The sequence below is a fragment of the Fusarium oxysporum genome, chromosome 15, assembly GCF_000149955.1.
Source record: "Fusarium oxysporum f. sp. lycopersici 4287 chromosome 15, whole genome shotgun sequence".
Classification (NCBI taxonomy): Eukaryota; Fungi; Ascomycota; class Sordariomycetes; order Hypocreales; family Nectriaceae; genus Fusarium; species Fusarium oxysporum.
This window is the reverse complement of record NC_031000.1, coordinates 1,819,064-1,831,397: the sequence shown is the minus strand read 5'-3', so window position 1 is coordinate 1,831,397 and position 12,334 is coordinate 1,819,064. Positions and strand designations below refer to the sequence as shown.

The window sequence follows — 12,334 nt, the reverse complement described above, 5'->3', positions numbered from 1 at the left end:
GAAATATTGAGACAGTTCTAGACCCTAAGTGATGGCTAGAAAATGGTTGATGTTAGCAAATGACTTTCTGCTGTAGCTGAGACGGATGGACATTATGTTATGTGAGGTTGACAATTAGCCCGTGTGGTTTTGCCAGGTCGCCAGCACTTCTTGGACGCGTTCACTCGCTGGTACAAAGCGTTCCATCGCCCGGGCAAAACGTGTAAGCTTTCCAGCATTCAAAGCGAGATTGTTATATCGACCACATCTCACGTCTTCGCACTGCTTTTCATCCATACTCTCCTTCAGCTTCTTCAACTGCTCCGTCGGGGTTTTCAGATCGATACCGTCGACCATCTGGTCAGACCATTCCAGAGAGAAGTCTTTAGGAATTGACTTTTCAACGGCTTCGCGTGTTTCCAGAAGCGCCTTCAATGCGCCTTTGAGACTTATAAGGTTTCGAAGGTTCAAATCAATATCATCAAAATGATGGCGGTTGAGATCTTCCAAGTGCCTTTCTGTCAGGCCCTTCTCCAGTTCTTTCAATTTCTCTATCGGTGCTTCCAGGTCAATATCATTGATGAAACGATAGTATCGGTGTTCTTCTTTCAGACCATCGATGTATCCGTTGTTTTGGTCGCTAGAGCTCTCCGGATTACTCAATCTTTGCTCGCTGCCGTCGCCGTTATTATAATTATTGTTCTCGTCGTTGTTATTGCCGTCATGTTCGTCGTCAATGTTTCCTTCTGCCTGACTCGATTCCCTACCAAGATAAAAGCCACGACTGAACCAGCTTTCGCTTTCCGCTTGACCAACTTCATTTCTAGGAGCTATAACGCTCGACATGGCGTCTTCCCCATCGATAGGAGCTTCTATTCCGTTGACAGAATCGGTGTCTTCGCCGGAAAGTATATCAACAGGATTAAAACTTGTTCCTTCTTCATGACTCTGGTTTTGGACATGAATCGCCTCTCTTTCTGCGGTCCCCATCGGAGAACTACGGAATCTGTGGTAACCGTAGGCTTCCGTCGATTGTTCCCACTCAGGATGATAACGCGACTCAAGACTTCGAAGTATATCGACACCAAATTCTCCCACTACTTTCGGAGCCTCCAGTTCTTCTTGCATACCATGGATCTTCCGAGTCTCATTTAAAAAGGTCTGCTCCCTCAGAGCTACGTCGAATATAAAGTTCAAGATATTCAATGTTCTTTTGCTGACTTTTGTCCTTCCTATAAGGTTCTGAAGAACTAAGCAGGGGTTTTCCTTCTTTTCTTGGGACCGGATGGCCCGTCTCAATAACACGCATAAAGGGTAGATTAAATCTGTACACTATCAGTATGCAAGAGGCTACTGAGAGATTTTGCGCTGACCTGGTTTGGTAGGGTTCTTGATCGCTAGACGTGAGCTGAGATACTTTCTGAATTCCGAACATACCGGGCTTCTCAAATCATCCCAAACTGATAGCAAATCTCTCAGCTTATCGACCTTGACTTCCATGAATTTCAACCAGTATACCATGAAAAGGTCCCGCGTACCGAATCGGATCTCCCTCGAAGAAACTCCGCATTTATGCTGGCGAGAGTTTATGTTCAACCCCTTTCCGCAAATCAGACAGTCGTAGAGTTCTGGGTTCTTCTTCTCTGGGTGGCTGGATATGTTGTGTGATACGAAATAGTCTTTCGAAGACGCGACGAATCGGCATGGCTTGCAAAACAACCGCTCCTGCGCCCAGTCACCGGGCTTCCTCGGAGCCATTGTGAGCTTCATCTGCTTTCTGCTGTGTTCCCCCAACGAGACATAGCCCAACGAGACGTAACCTAACGAGACTGAAAATAATTTACTAATAGCTTCCTCGAAACCACAGCTATGGCCGCCCTGCAGTACTTTGATGCTAGGAAACTTGGGATCTTCTTCCGCCTTGATCTTGAATGTCTTCCGGTCGAATATGAAGTGATTAACTGAGAGATATCGCTCGTCCTGAGGCGATGATAGAGATTGAGTATTTCTGTTGGCGAGTTGCTCTAAGTCCTTGAGAAGCTCACTCCAGGCCGGAGTAAGAGACCGATTGTTTCTACACTCGGACAGGAAGCTCTGCCGAGCATGCGGAGTTTTCAATATCGAAACCGCGGCTTCGACATTTTGCTCATGTTGATCAAAGTTTGGCTTCAATTCTGCATAAGACACGTTCGGATGTCCCAGGTTCCACTGAAACATCAGCTTTTCAAGGGCACTCTCTGGCATGTATCTGAAGCATGTTTTGAAATAGTCGTCAACCGCGCAGCGGTTATGGGTGTCGATCAACTCTTCTTTAGTGCCGCACAAGACGTGACTTGTGCTTTTTGCGCAGATTCCGCACACAAACGACTGTCCAGAATGACAGTTAGAGCATTTCTTTCTTTTTCCCGTCGCTGCATAGTTGCAAATTAGGCACCGAGTCCAACGAGTTTCCGACATACGGCGCAAGTCTTTTGCTGACCTTCCTGGAAATAGAAAGAGGCTGTTTTCAGGAGCACCATCCCATATATATAATAGCTTGACTGTTTGAATCTCCAGATCGCACCATTCTCCTTCTGTCAGGTCGTTGCCTGTAGCGGTTTCAAAGCAACTGTCAAATCTCGCGTCGTATCGATTTGTGTACCATGTCTCACATTTGCATTTTGCAGGGCGATTACGGCATTTGTCGATATGTGCATTCAATCTGTCTGCTCTTATACCACGCCAGGAACATCTAAGACAATTAGTCTTATATTTCCATTTGTTTGGTTCAGGGTCAGTCTCATCCGGTGCTTTTCGTTTCCTCGAAGGTTCATTTGAAGTTTTATTTATCGTTATTTCACTTGGTTGATCTTCCCCTAATACAACCTTCATTGAGCTTCGCGTTCGAGGCATTGTGAATATAGCTAAAAAGTAGTTCTTGACAAGAGGGCGTTATTGAAGGGTACAGAAAACGATAAGTATAGAAACCTAATAGTAAGTCATAAGATAAACGAGAAGGGGTAAATAGGGTGTAGAAAAGACTTCCCCAAGGTTAGAGGGCTGATATAAAGGACGGATTGATGGACAAGTCGTCAAGCGCGAACAGAACCCGGATACTTCTGAGCACGGTCCGGCATGGGTCTGCGCCCCGTCAAAGTGCAACAATGACCGTCAATGACTCAGGATTGTGACCGATTTTGTGTGGCATTTGGTCTGGGCCGAACTGGATTTTCCGCGATTGGCTCTGATTAAAAGACCCACCATTGCTGATAGAATCCATGTCAGCGATAGGGGGTTTGAAAATCTCCACGGCCGGGCCGGTCTAGGTGCTCAGCACAATCCTTTACCGATGTCTATACATCCCGGCTGCAGGTCAACCCCATGTTGCAGGTATGTCTAGTCATCGAGCCTGCTCATTTGATACCGCAGGAGCCTTGTTTCGATTTTCGGTGTGGCCGGTACAAGGCGCCAACATGTTTGACAATTGGGTTGAAAATGGATGGAGCGCGACCCGTAGAGTTCCTTGAAGTGAAGCCGTCATTTCTAACTAAGTTCTCTAGATCTCACTGTTAACCACAAAAGGCATATCAATTCACTGGAAAAGTAATGTTGAATATTGGAGGCGACTAAATTTTACTGCTTGTGAATTTGCATTATCAGCAATAAATTTAACATATCTATATAGATCCTGAGAAGATGCCTGGCAGCTAGATCTAATAATTATACACAGAACTAATATCCTTATTAACCGTATTAGCATCCTCAAGTTTAAGCTTCTGGTCAGTAAGTAGAGAGCCGTGGACTGACATCACCATATACAGCAGAGGAAATCCTAGGCCTTGCATTTGTATATAAGTTGGTTCAATTGCAAATGATTTGCCGGCCTGTGTAGTTGATCCAGGGCCATTGTATGATGCCTTTGTATTGCCAGACTCGCCTTTATTGTTGATATGAACTTGTTATGAGTGAATCGCATTGTATTGAATATGGTTCAGTAAGGACCAACGGCGGCAGGATACTGCAGCTTGAAGCACGAAAATAAGAAAAAGGGAGGCCGAAAGCTGATTGGCGACCAGTTGCGGCTGATGCCAGACCGCTATTTCTGAAGCCCTGCAGAGCTCAGTGAGAAGGTCACACGCCGTGAGATGCAAGGCGCGCATTGAGCTTAGCAGAGCCTCATTCTAGCGAGGCAACTAATACGGCAACCAGAGCAAGGTTCCACTACAAAGGACGCTAAATACGCACTTCTCAACGCAGTCACACAGAACACCCTGCATTTTGCAGAAGATCAACTTGAACGATCCAACTGCCGATGTCACTCTCGCCATGGCATTGCCCTGTCATATCGTTGAGCCTCTTGCTAGCACCATCCTCCAAATACAAGGCTGGGTAAAGGGAGGGCGGCTACCGGATCAGTGAGTCAGGGCTCACGAGAGATTTTGTCGAGCTGCAAACCTGGCAGGTATGAAAGAATAGCTTCTACTGAGCTACTTTGTCTCCAGTGACTCCAGCTCTGTGGGTAGCTCTTGGGATTCCAAAGTGTTAGATGCATGAGCAGCAGGAGCTCACGTTGACAAACATTGAATCCGAAGTGCCAGATGCCGTAACATGTTCGTCAACAAAAGGTAGGAATTGATACTTGGCTCACAGGTTCGACTGCTTGTTCACATCGAAGCAACAAGCCACAAGGTTCGAGCTATAGCCTTCTCTATCCAGGGCTTTCCATACATGCAGGGGCTGCATGGTACTGTCTCGGAAACCGCCGACTGAGTTGGCAATATCGATGATTACAACAGTTGTGGTCTGCTCTCATAGTAAGATAAAAGGCGTATTTAGGGGTTTTCATCAGTGTTAACTTGACCAACATGTTATAACCTTCTTGAACTCGTTACCTCTTCACGAAGGGCACTCTCAACAGTACCTTTCATGAAGATTTGTTAGAATGCAGTTACCACGTACGCCTGCCTTTATTGGAAATATGATGAAGTATTTCCGGAAACAGGATTTCCCGATACTAAGTCTAGACCAGGACTTGGTCTACATTTACTAGCAGAGCTACCGCAACTCTAGCTTTACAGAGGAAATGAACGACGAAGGACTATTGCAGCTTCCGTATGCCACAAGCCTTTATATCACAAGGTCTATGTGTAAACCACTATTTATCTTAGAACTTGAAGGGAATGGTCTCGACGACATCCGATGCTTAAAAAAATGGATGGCAGATACATATAAGGCCATTTTATGCCGCAAACCATCTACGCACCTGATCCGTGCCCTCTTGCTTGCTGTACTCTGCTTTCAGCGTGAAGGCGAATTTGCCCAGGCTGCGAAGGCCTTTGAGCAAGCAACATCTATCTTCCGTACTGTTTCATCGTAAGTCTTTGTTTATTAATTAGGGAGTTTCACTGATATTTATCATAGGGGCTGGGATGAACTCTCCATTGAGGATCAGCAGGAACTCACTCTGATCTTCTGGGAGCTTTCTAAGTATGCAGGAAGTGGGCCATTTCTGGTAGCAAAGTAGCTAACCGTTTATCTTTGCCCTCTGTAGGTTTTTGGAACTAGACAAGCTTGGCTTCGACCCGCCTCTGCTTAACGCCTGCGACTTGCGAACAGCGACACAAGCTTTCTTGTCCGGCTTGTGACGCACTCCCAAGGACTATACGCCCGGCAACAGCACCGCAAAGGTAGGTTATTGGATCTTGCTTCCTCATTCCACGTCATTGGCTAATAGAAGGTGCCCGTTTCAGCTACGACTCTGCCTCTTGACTTGGGATGGGACAAAGTACAATTTCTGGTATACGATGTCCAATATCATGAATTGTGGAAGCTTCAAAGGGAATCCTCAATATGTGAGGCTTGAATAACAGATCCTGGATGCCCTCACGAACGCGCACGTTTCGATCTGCGTTCATATCAACAATATGGTTTTACCGACCACAGATTTCGACATCATCCAGAAGGGTTCAAAAGCGTTGAATTTATCGATATACAAATTTAAGCGACGCTGAATGCTTCCTCCGCAAACTTCACCTATTGGGTCAGATCGTGACTTGGTGGCAAGCTGTTAGATGCATACAAATTTGAACAGGCCATAGCGTCTTACTCGCGCGAAGTGGTTGCGAATTAATTTGTTAACCCTGCCCAACAGCCCACTAATCTGACCCCGACGCTAGATTGACGCTCGAACAGTTGTTTCGGAGCTGATAACAGCTTGCGGCTATTTGCTAAGGTGTAGTTGACCCAGCTCCCTTGGCCCGAGTTTCTATTCTGATGTTCAGATGGTTGGAAGGTTATGCCGATCATGCCGATAGTCCATTTCACTTCCCCCCAAAACTTGTTGTCGAGAGTTGCAGACATCCATTCCTTGGTTTTCCTCCAAGCTTATGTTCAAGCTGCAAGTCAAGGTGAATATCTGATCACGTGAAACATTGCCTTTGTAGACAATACGTGAGACATCATCCCCAAGGATTCGTGTCCCGGGCCGATTGACCGTAGTACATAGGATCAGAGTTACATTGACTTGAGTAAAACGAGTTTGGATCTTCGCCATTTCTTTGGTTTCTGTAAAACTCAGAGGGCTGTAAACAGTCGATCGTGGAGAATTGTGGCGTTGTTTCCGGTTTTTCTCTTTGTAATACCCTGGAGGATAATCCTTCAGGTAGTGTTGGGTATGATAGAGAAGGTCCGATGAGATCCAGAGACGGGTATTGTTTAGAAGATGGCCCAAGCTGGACCCAACACTCCCTCTCCCTAACTATCTGGTCTCTTTCCTCAATCACCTGGTCTCTCTCTTTGATCAACTTATCTCGCTCTTTTATCACCCGGTCAAGTCTTTCCAAAAGGTCGGCCATTTCTGCATTAGGGTTCTGTGCAGACAAAATGCAAACCTTCTTCTCTAAGTCTGCGATTTGCTTTTTCTTCCTCTCGCGGAACTTCTTCGCGGCCTCACGATTTCTCATTTGCCTCCCTTTTCGACGGATCTCTTCCTTCGGTGGAATCTGCATGGCGATAGTATTCAGAGGTGAGACTGATCAAAATCATAAATCGCAAAAGTCGAGAATCAGGACGTACTCAGACCCCAGAGTGGAGAGGGAAAGAGAAGGGAACGGTTGTGGGGAGAAATTTGGAAAGGTGGAGGAGAGAACTTGGCATATGCTGAACAATTTTTGCCAGGACAACTGAGATTCGGATTAGGAAGACGGGGATGGGCTTTAGTACTTACTTATGGATCGAATCACACCATGTTATCGACTGCCAATCAGCTTTCTCCCAGAAGATTCAAGGGTTAAGTGCTTGTAATCTACCTAACCGCTGCTACAGTGGGGAAGCTAAATGATATGAGCGGCTAGTAATCCGGACTACGACGACTATCAGAAGCCCAAAAGCTAACCTGGCAAAGATCCAAGCAAGAGGCGGATTTCGTCCCACCACCGAGCGTATGTAGGTCTTGATTACTTGGAAGCCGGTAAATTGAGTTATTTATAAAAGGAATTGTACTCTAATTCAATGGGACCGTGAGGATATTGCAAAGCATTTTAAATTACAAATGTTTAAATTATTACTGTCAGCTAGTAGTGTATATCGGGTATGGTGAAGAAACAGCGAGAGAAGTCATGGCGATCCAAGACCACTGCAATGCGCTTTTGGCACCAGTTGCTTGAGGGAAAAGACGGTAGGACGCAATATAAAGTGGCTTTCGCCCTTACGTCTGTTCGAAGATTCAGTACTCTTCGTAACCATGCCCTAAACTCCCAGAGACTGAATTGTCTCAATGTACTCAAGTACCCTAGTCATGAGTTTAGCATGAGCTCAGACCCCGATCGCCTTGAACTCCATCCAAAACAGCAGCATGTCGTGGGTATTCGACTGTATTGCACCTGTGATTGTCTTTGAACTTGCGAATCATGGGTACTGAACTGCAGACAATAACAATATTGCTTTCAATTGATAAAAGCAATATGCCATTTGCCAACAAGGGCGTTGAGTCATTGTTTTTGAGACCAATGACCAGAATGACAAACCGGCCCACAACAGCCCCTAGCGGGAATATCCCGCTGCCGACAGAAACAACTACTCTCATTCTATTATTCCGCGACTTGGTATTGCGAAGGGTGTAAGCTAGCATAGAAAACATAAATACCATGTCTGCCAAAGCCCCGATAACCGCTTGTGCCACATACATAGCATAAACTCTGCCAAGGTGAAGCGAGCAGGGAGCCTGAGGCTGTTCACACTCGATAACTTCAAGCAAGAGAACTACCCACAGAGCGGCGAAGGGGCAGGTTATCAAAGACGCCACAGTCCAGATGGCAAAGGCGGGGTATCGATACCAAAGCCTTTCCAATACCGCGTAGTAGATGACACAGGTCACCAGTTTGGCAAGGACTGTGCCTGGGATGACAACTAGGTTGGCAACAAGAATTTCCCAAGTAGCATTGTTCACGGTGCCATTGTGTATGCCAGCGAGTGTTATGGCCCCGGCTATCGTGAACATCCAGGCAAGAAGGATCATATCTTTGATATAAATCAGCAGCTTTCACTACCATAACGCAGCCTATATTAGAAATCACCTACAATGCTGAATGCGCCAATCGTGGAGAATGAAATATGCCGTGTAGAGACACGCCGCCAGTAAGACTGTAGAAGCGGTGTATCCAATGCCAGAAGTGCAATACATCGCATTAATATTAATCAAACCCTTCTGCGGTATATCACTGCCACTGATTCGAGGGTACTCCATCATTGGGTGCACAATGGTTCAGGTGAATAACAGTAGTTAGGTAGTGAATGCGGGCTCTGGCATGGGGACCTATTGAGATATCAAGCTTTACTCAGCAGTTAGCACTCAGATCTTTATTTTCCAATGTCTTATTTCTTTCATACAATACTCGTCCCTGATACTGCTTTTTATCATCTCTGTGCTGGAAGGCATGATCATTAATCATCCTCAAGAGTGTTTTCTCTTCCCTCGGCAACCATTCACGCCGGAGATCGTTTCCCGATAGAGCCAGGATCACGAAACTTTGTTTGTTAGGTTAAGTCCTCCATGCCAGATAACTAAGAAGTACTCAGACACCTGTTGGCAAGCGAGGGTTGGTACCTACCGGCTTGTCCGGATCCTCTGGAGACCCCGGCTACCTAGGGTCTTTGGTCTTGCCAAATGATGACACCAACACTTGAATCGCGTGAAAATGGTTTCACTAGAGATGATCCCCGATCAAATAGCCAACCTGGACGGGGGTGGCGGCTCGGAATATGGGGTCACCCTTGGCTGGACCTGCAAGTCTTCATTCCGGTACCCCATGCCTGGCATGTTGGTCAAAATTCCACTTTCCCTGCACCACCAACACCGCGGCCACGGTCAAGCTACGTACAGTAACAGCACAGACAAGAGCTGAGTTTTGAGGGCTGCGCCTCTTTCCATTCGACACCCGCCTCGTCGTATCCCGTGCGGACGGCGTCGCAGCTACCGCGTTCTGAACCCAACATTGGGGACGGCAGGCGTTAAGTCCATTGGGCCGCACACCTTGATGAGAAATGGAAAATAAAAGCAAGAACGAGAAAAACAGCAAGAATTAATAGGGGCTTCTATATTTAACTCCTGAATTATAAATAATCCTATAAATATCTTAAAACCAGATATTATAATATAATTATCAGCTTATTTTTCTTAGTAACCTTCTTATCTCCTTGTTGCTAATCCTCAAGGTCTTTTAGTGTGATGCCTATGCTTTTCTCCAGTCTTTAACTCAGCCAATGTTGGTTGTATTGCAATGAGAAATTTGGCCACAGCAAAGGCTTGGCCAGCCAACAATGAAAAGCTTTGAAGTTTTTCAATATCATCGTGTCTACGTAGTAGTTGTGAAATTGTTCGGTAAAGAACTCTATGAGGGAGTTTAGCTGAGTGCAGAAAAGAAGTCAGTTACGTAGTTAAGTCGAGAAAACAGGGGAGTCAGCAGGTTGAGTTGAGGAAACAGGGGAGTCACTCGAAGCGGGGAAGAAGAACAAGGGTGTTAGTATACGTGCGTACCCGAGCTGATAGCTGATGCTTGCGTCGCGCGCCTTACCTTATTAGTTATAGAGTAACTTCTCCAGCCTTATCTCCAATCAATCTAATACAAGTGTGAACCGCCAGCATTAAGTTGTTATCTGGGGGCGTGTAATATTACACATCTGCAAAAAACAAGTATCTGCAGGGGAAGTATGGAGTAGAATGTGGGCAGCAATGGCGGGCCAGGATAGGCCCAGTTTGAGACACACCAAAGAGTTTGCAAGGGACTACAGTAGAGACACATACTAATAATACCCTAGCATAAATCTTACAGCACCTCTTACAGCAATTCTACAGCAATTCTACAGCAATTCTACAGCAATCCTACAGCAATTCTACAGCAATTCTACAGCAATTCTACAGCAATTCTACAGCAATTCTACAGCAATTCTACAGCAATTCTACAGCAATTCTACAGCACCTCTATAATAATTCTATAACAATCTCTTTAATACAACTCTCGGGTTATGGATACCCCAGAGTTAAGTGTTGCCAGAGAGAAGCCTCTTAGGAATCATTGCCTTTCAGGTGCAGAGGCGTGGTTGAAACTCAAGCCGAAAGTGCGTCTTTTATGTCCGCGTGAACAAAAGATGCTCCAAGGACTTCTTGATGGGCTATGCAAGCCCGACATCTGTCATGGGTTAATGAGTGCACAAAATCAACGCTATGCCAAGGTCCTGCTTGCCATGCAACATATTATTCAAACATCACATGGTGCGGCAGTTCTTTGTGCAGCAAGGCTTGGATTGTCCGCACTTAGTAACATGAGAAAGGAGAACCTCTTGTCATTGATACAAATGATTGAAGAGAGGTCTTCCTTATTTTCATCTCCTGAATTCGAGATTCTCTTTCGAGAACGCAATTTCCAACGTCTAAGCGCAGATCCTTCAAGACAAATTCCGAGTGAGCCGCAACTGCTTACATCAACGACCCATGTCACGGCGGAGAAAAGTCGTGATGGTATTCGTGCTCAAGACACCCCAGGTCTTGGAGGTCTAGGACCGGAAATCTCCACAGAGACGCAAGGCTCTTCAGACACAATTTTTCTGCTCTGTGTTGGCACAACCGCTGATGAAGACGTTTCGAAAGGCGATATGATAGGAGTCCGCCTCAACTTGCTTGATATCGAAACACTCCACAAAGATGTAGCACCCATCTTGGAAGGAAAATTACTAAAGCAGATAAAAGAGTCCTCCGGCAAAGCATTTATCAAAAAAGACCTCGACTATACAGTAATCCATCAAGCGATTCTAACTATGCTATTTGCTCGCGCAAGGGACCGCGTTGAAGCTGAGTTCAAGTCGTGGAAATGGCTGGTATCCAATGTACTAGGAAATACTTTGCTGAGCTACATCATGGAAAAGAAAGCATCAAGTGTCTTGATTTTGTTGGCAAACAGCCATGGCGATTGGGAAACATTGTCGATGGACGACCTTTACAGCCATCTTCAAATGCTGTCAGCAGCCCACGGGAGCCTTTCTATCTGTCCGAGTGAGACGGAGAACCGGTCGGCAGCTTGCAAAATAGCAGACATACGCATTCTGGATATGATTGCTCGAGATGCTGATTGGAAATACTCTTACCGTCCAAGGACTTGCTTCGGCATGGGGAAGTGTACTTTGCCTAGTACACTCATAAAGCGGATGGCGACCAAACGTGGCTATAGCTGTGGTGGTGCTGATGTTAAAATCGTTGAAAGCACGACGCGAGACAACCTGGAATGTATTGAAACTCCACAATCCAACTCAGAGCCGTTCGAATTCGTGCCTGACATAAGACAGCCAAGGTTTTTCCATCAGGAATACATTGAATCGTTGCAAAAGTTGGGCGAGTATCGCGTCTTTATCTCACGACGCCAGGTTATTGAAATCGCGTTCACAACAGTCAATCATGACATGGAGCCTCCACATTTCGCCGCTGGAAAGGCGACACCAAATCACTTCAAATGGTTCTCGGACGATCCTAAGAAGCGAAAACAAAAGCTGGAAGAACTAAAGGACTTTGCATTGTATCAAAACTCTCGTCTCCTGAACCATCCCGACAATATGGAGAAGTTCGGATCCGTCCACGTCGGGATACGCCTGGATATCGGCGTTTCTGAACTAAACGGTAATGGGAGGTTTTTTGTGTCTGAACCCACGAGATTTCCTATGGCAGACCAGCTAGCTAACCTCATTCTTGATCGGCCACATGTTGCTATTGCAAGAGTTTGGGGGGAATCAATGATCGAGCAACATAGGCGCCGCATTAGGGGCGAAAAGCAGATATAATTAAATTAGCATGAGTCTTAGAGACGATAGTCGAGCTATGCAATAAAAAGAG

General features: G+C 45.8%; 4 protein-coding genes across 5 annotated transcripts; 2 read left to right on the top strand and 2 right to left on the bottom strand.

The window, feature by feature from the left end:
- Positions 1-114: 114 nt before the first annotated feature.
- FOXG_22028 (uncharacterized protein) lies at positions 115-3,033 on the bottom strand (the record flags this gene model as incomplete). Of its 2 annotated transcripts, XM_018402410.1 has the most annotated exons (3): positions 2,459-3,033; positions 1,353-2,390; positions 115-1,304 (listed from the first exon to the last, which is right to left on the bottom strand). In XM_018402410.1, the coding sequence occupies exons 1-3, from the start codon at positions 2,496-2,498 to the stop codon at positions 115-117; spliced, it is 2,268 nt and encodes a 755-aa protein (XP_018255792.1). In that variant the 5' UTR covers positions 2,499-3,033. The 2 variants fall into 2 exon arrangements, with proteins under 2 accessions (XP_018255792.1, XP_018255791.1); XM_018402409.1 differs by having other exon boundaries at positions 1,353-3,033.
- A 2,008-nt stretch (positions 3,034-5,041) lies between these two features.
- Positions 5,042-5,603, top strand: FOXG_15511 (uncharacterized protein; the record flags this gene model as incomplete). Its single annotated transcript, XM_018395615.1, has 3 exons — positions 5,042-5,331; positions 5,380-5,445; positions 5,510-5,603. 3 exons carry the CDS (start codon positions 5,042-5,044, stop codon positions 5,601-5,603), a joined length of 450 nt encoding a protein of 149 aa, XP_018255790.1.
- Positions 5,604-7,759: 2,156 nt separating this feature from the next.
- FOXG_22027 (uncharacterized protein) lies at positions 7,760-8,701 on the bottom strand (the record flags this gene model as incomplete). Its single annotated transcript, XM_018402408.1, has 2 exons — positions 7,760-8,475; positions 8,536-8,701. The coding sequence occupies 2 exons, from the start codon at positions 8,699-8,701 to the stop codon at positions 7,760-7,762; spliced, it is 882 nt and encodes a 293-aa protein (XP_018255789.1).
- Positions 8,702-10,602: 1,901 nt separating this feature from the next.
- On the top strand, positions 10,603-12,282 carry FOXG_22026 (uncharacterized protein; the record flags this gene model as incomplete). Its single annotated transcript, XM_018402407.1, has 1 exon — positions 10,603-12,282. One exon carries the CDS (start codon positions 10,603-10,605, stop codon positions 12,280-12,282), a length of 1,680 nt encoding a protein of 559 aa, XP_018255788.1.
- Positions 12,283-12,334: the final 52 nt, after the last annotated feature.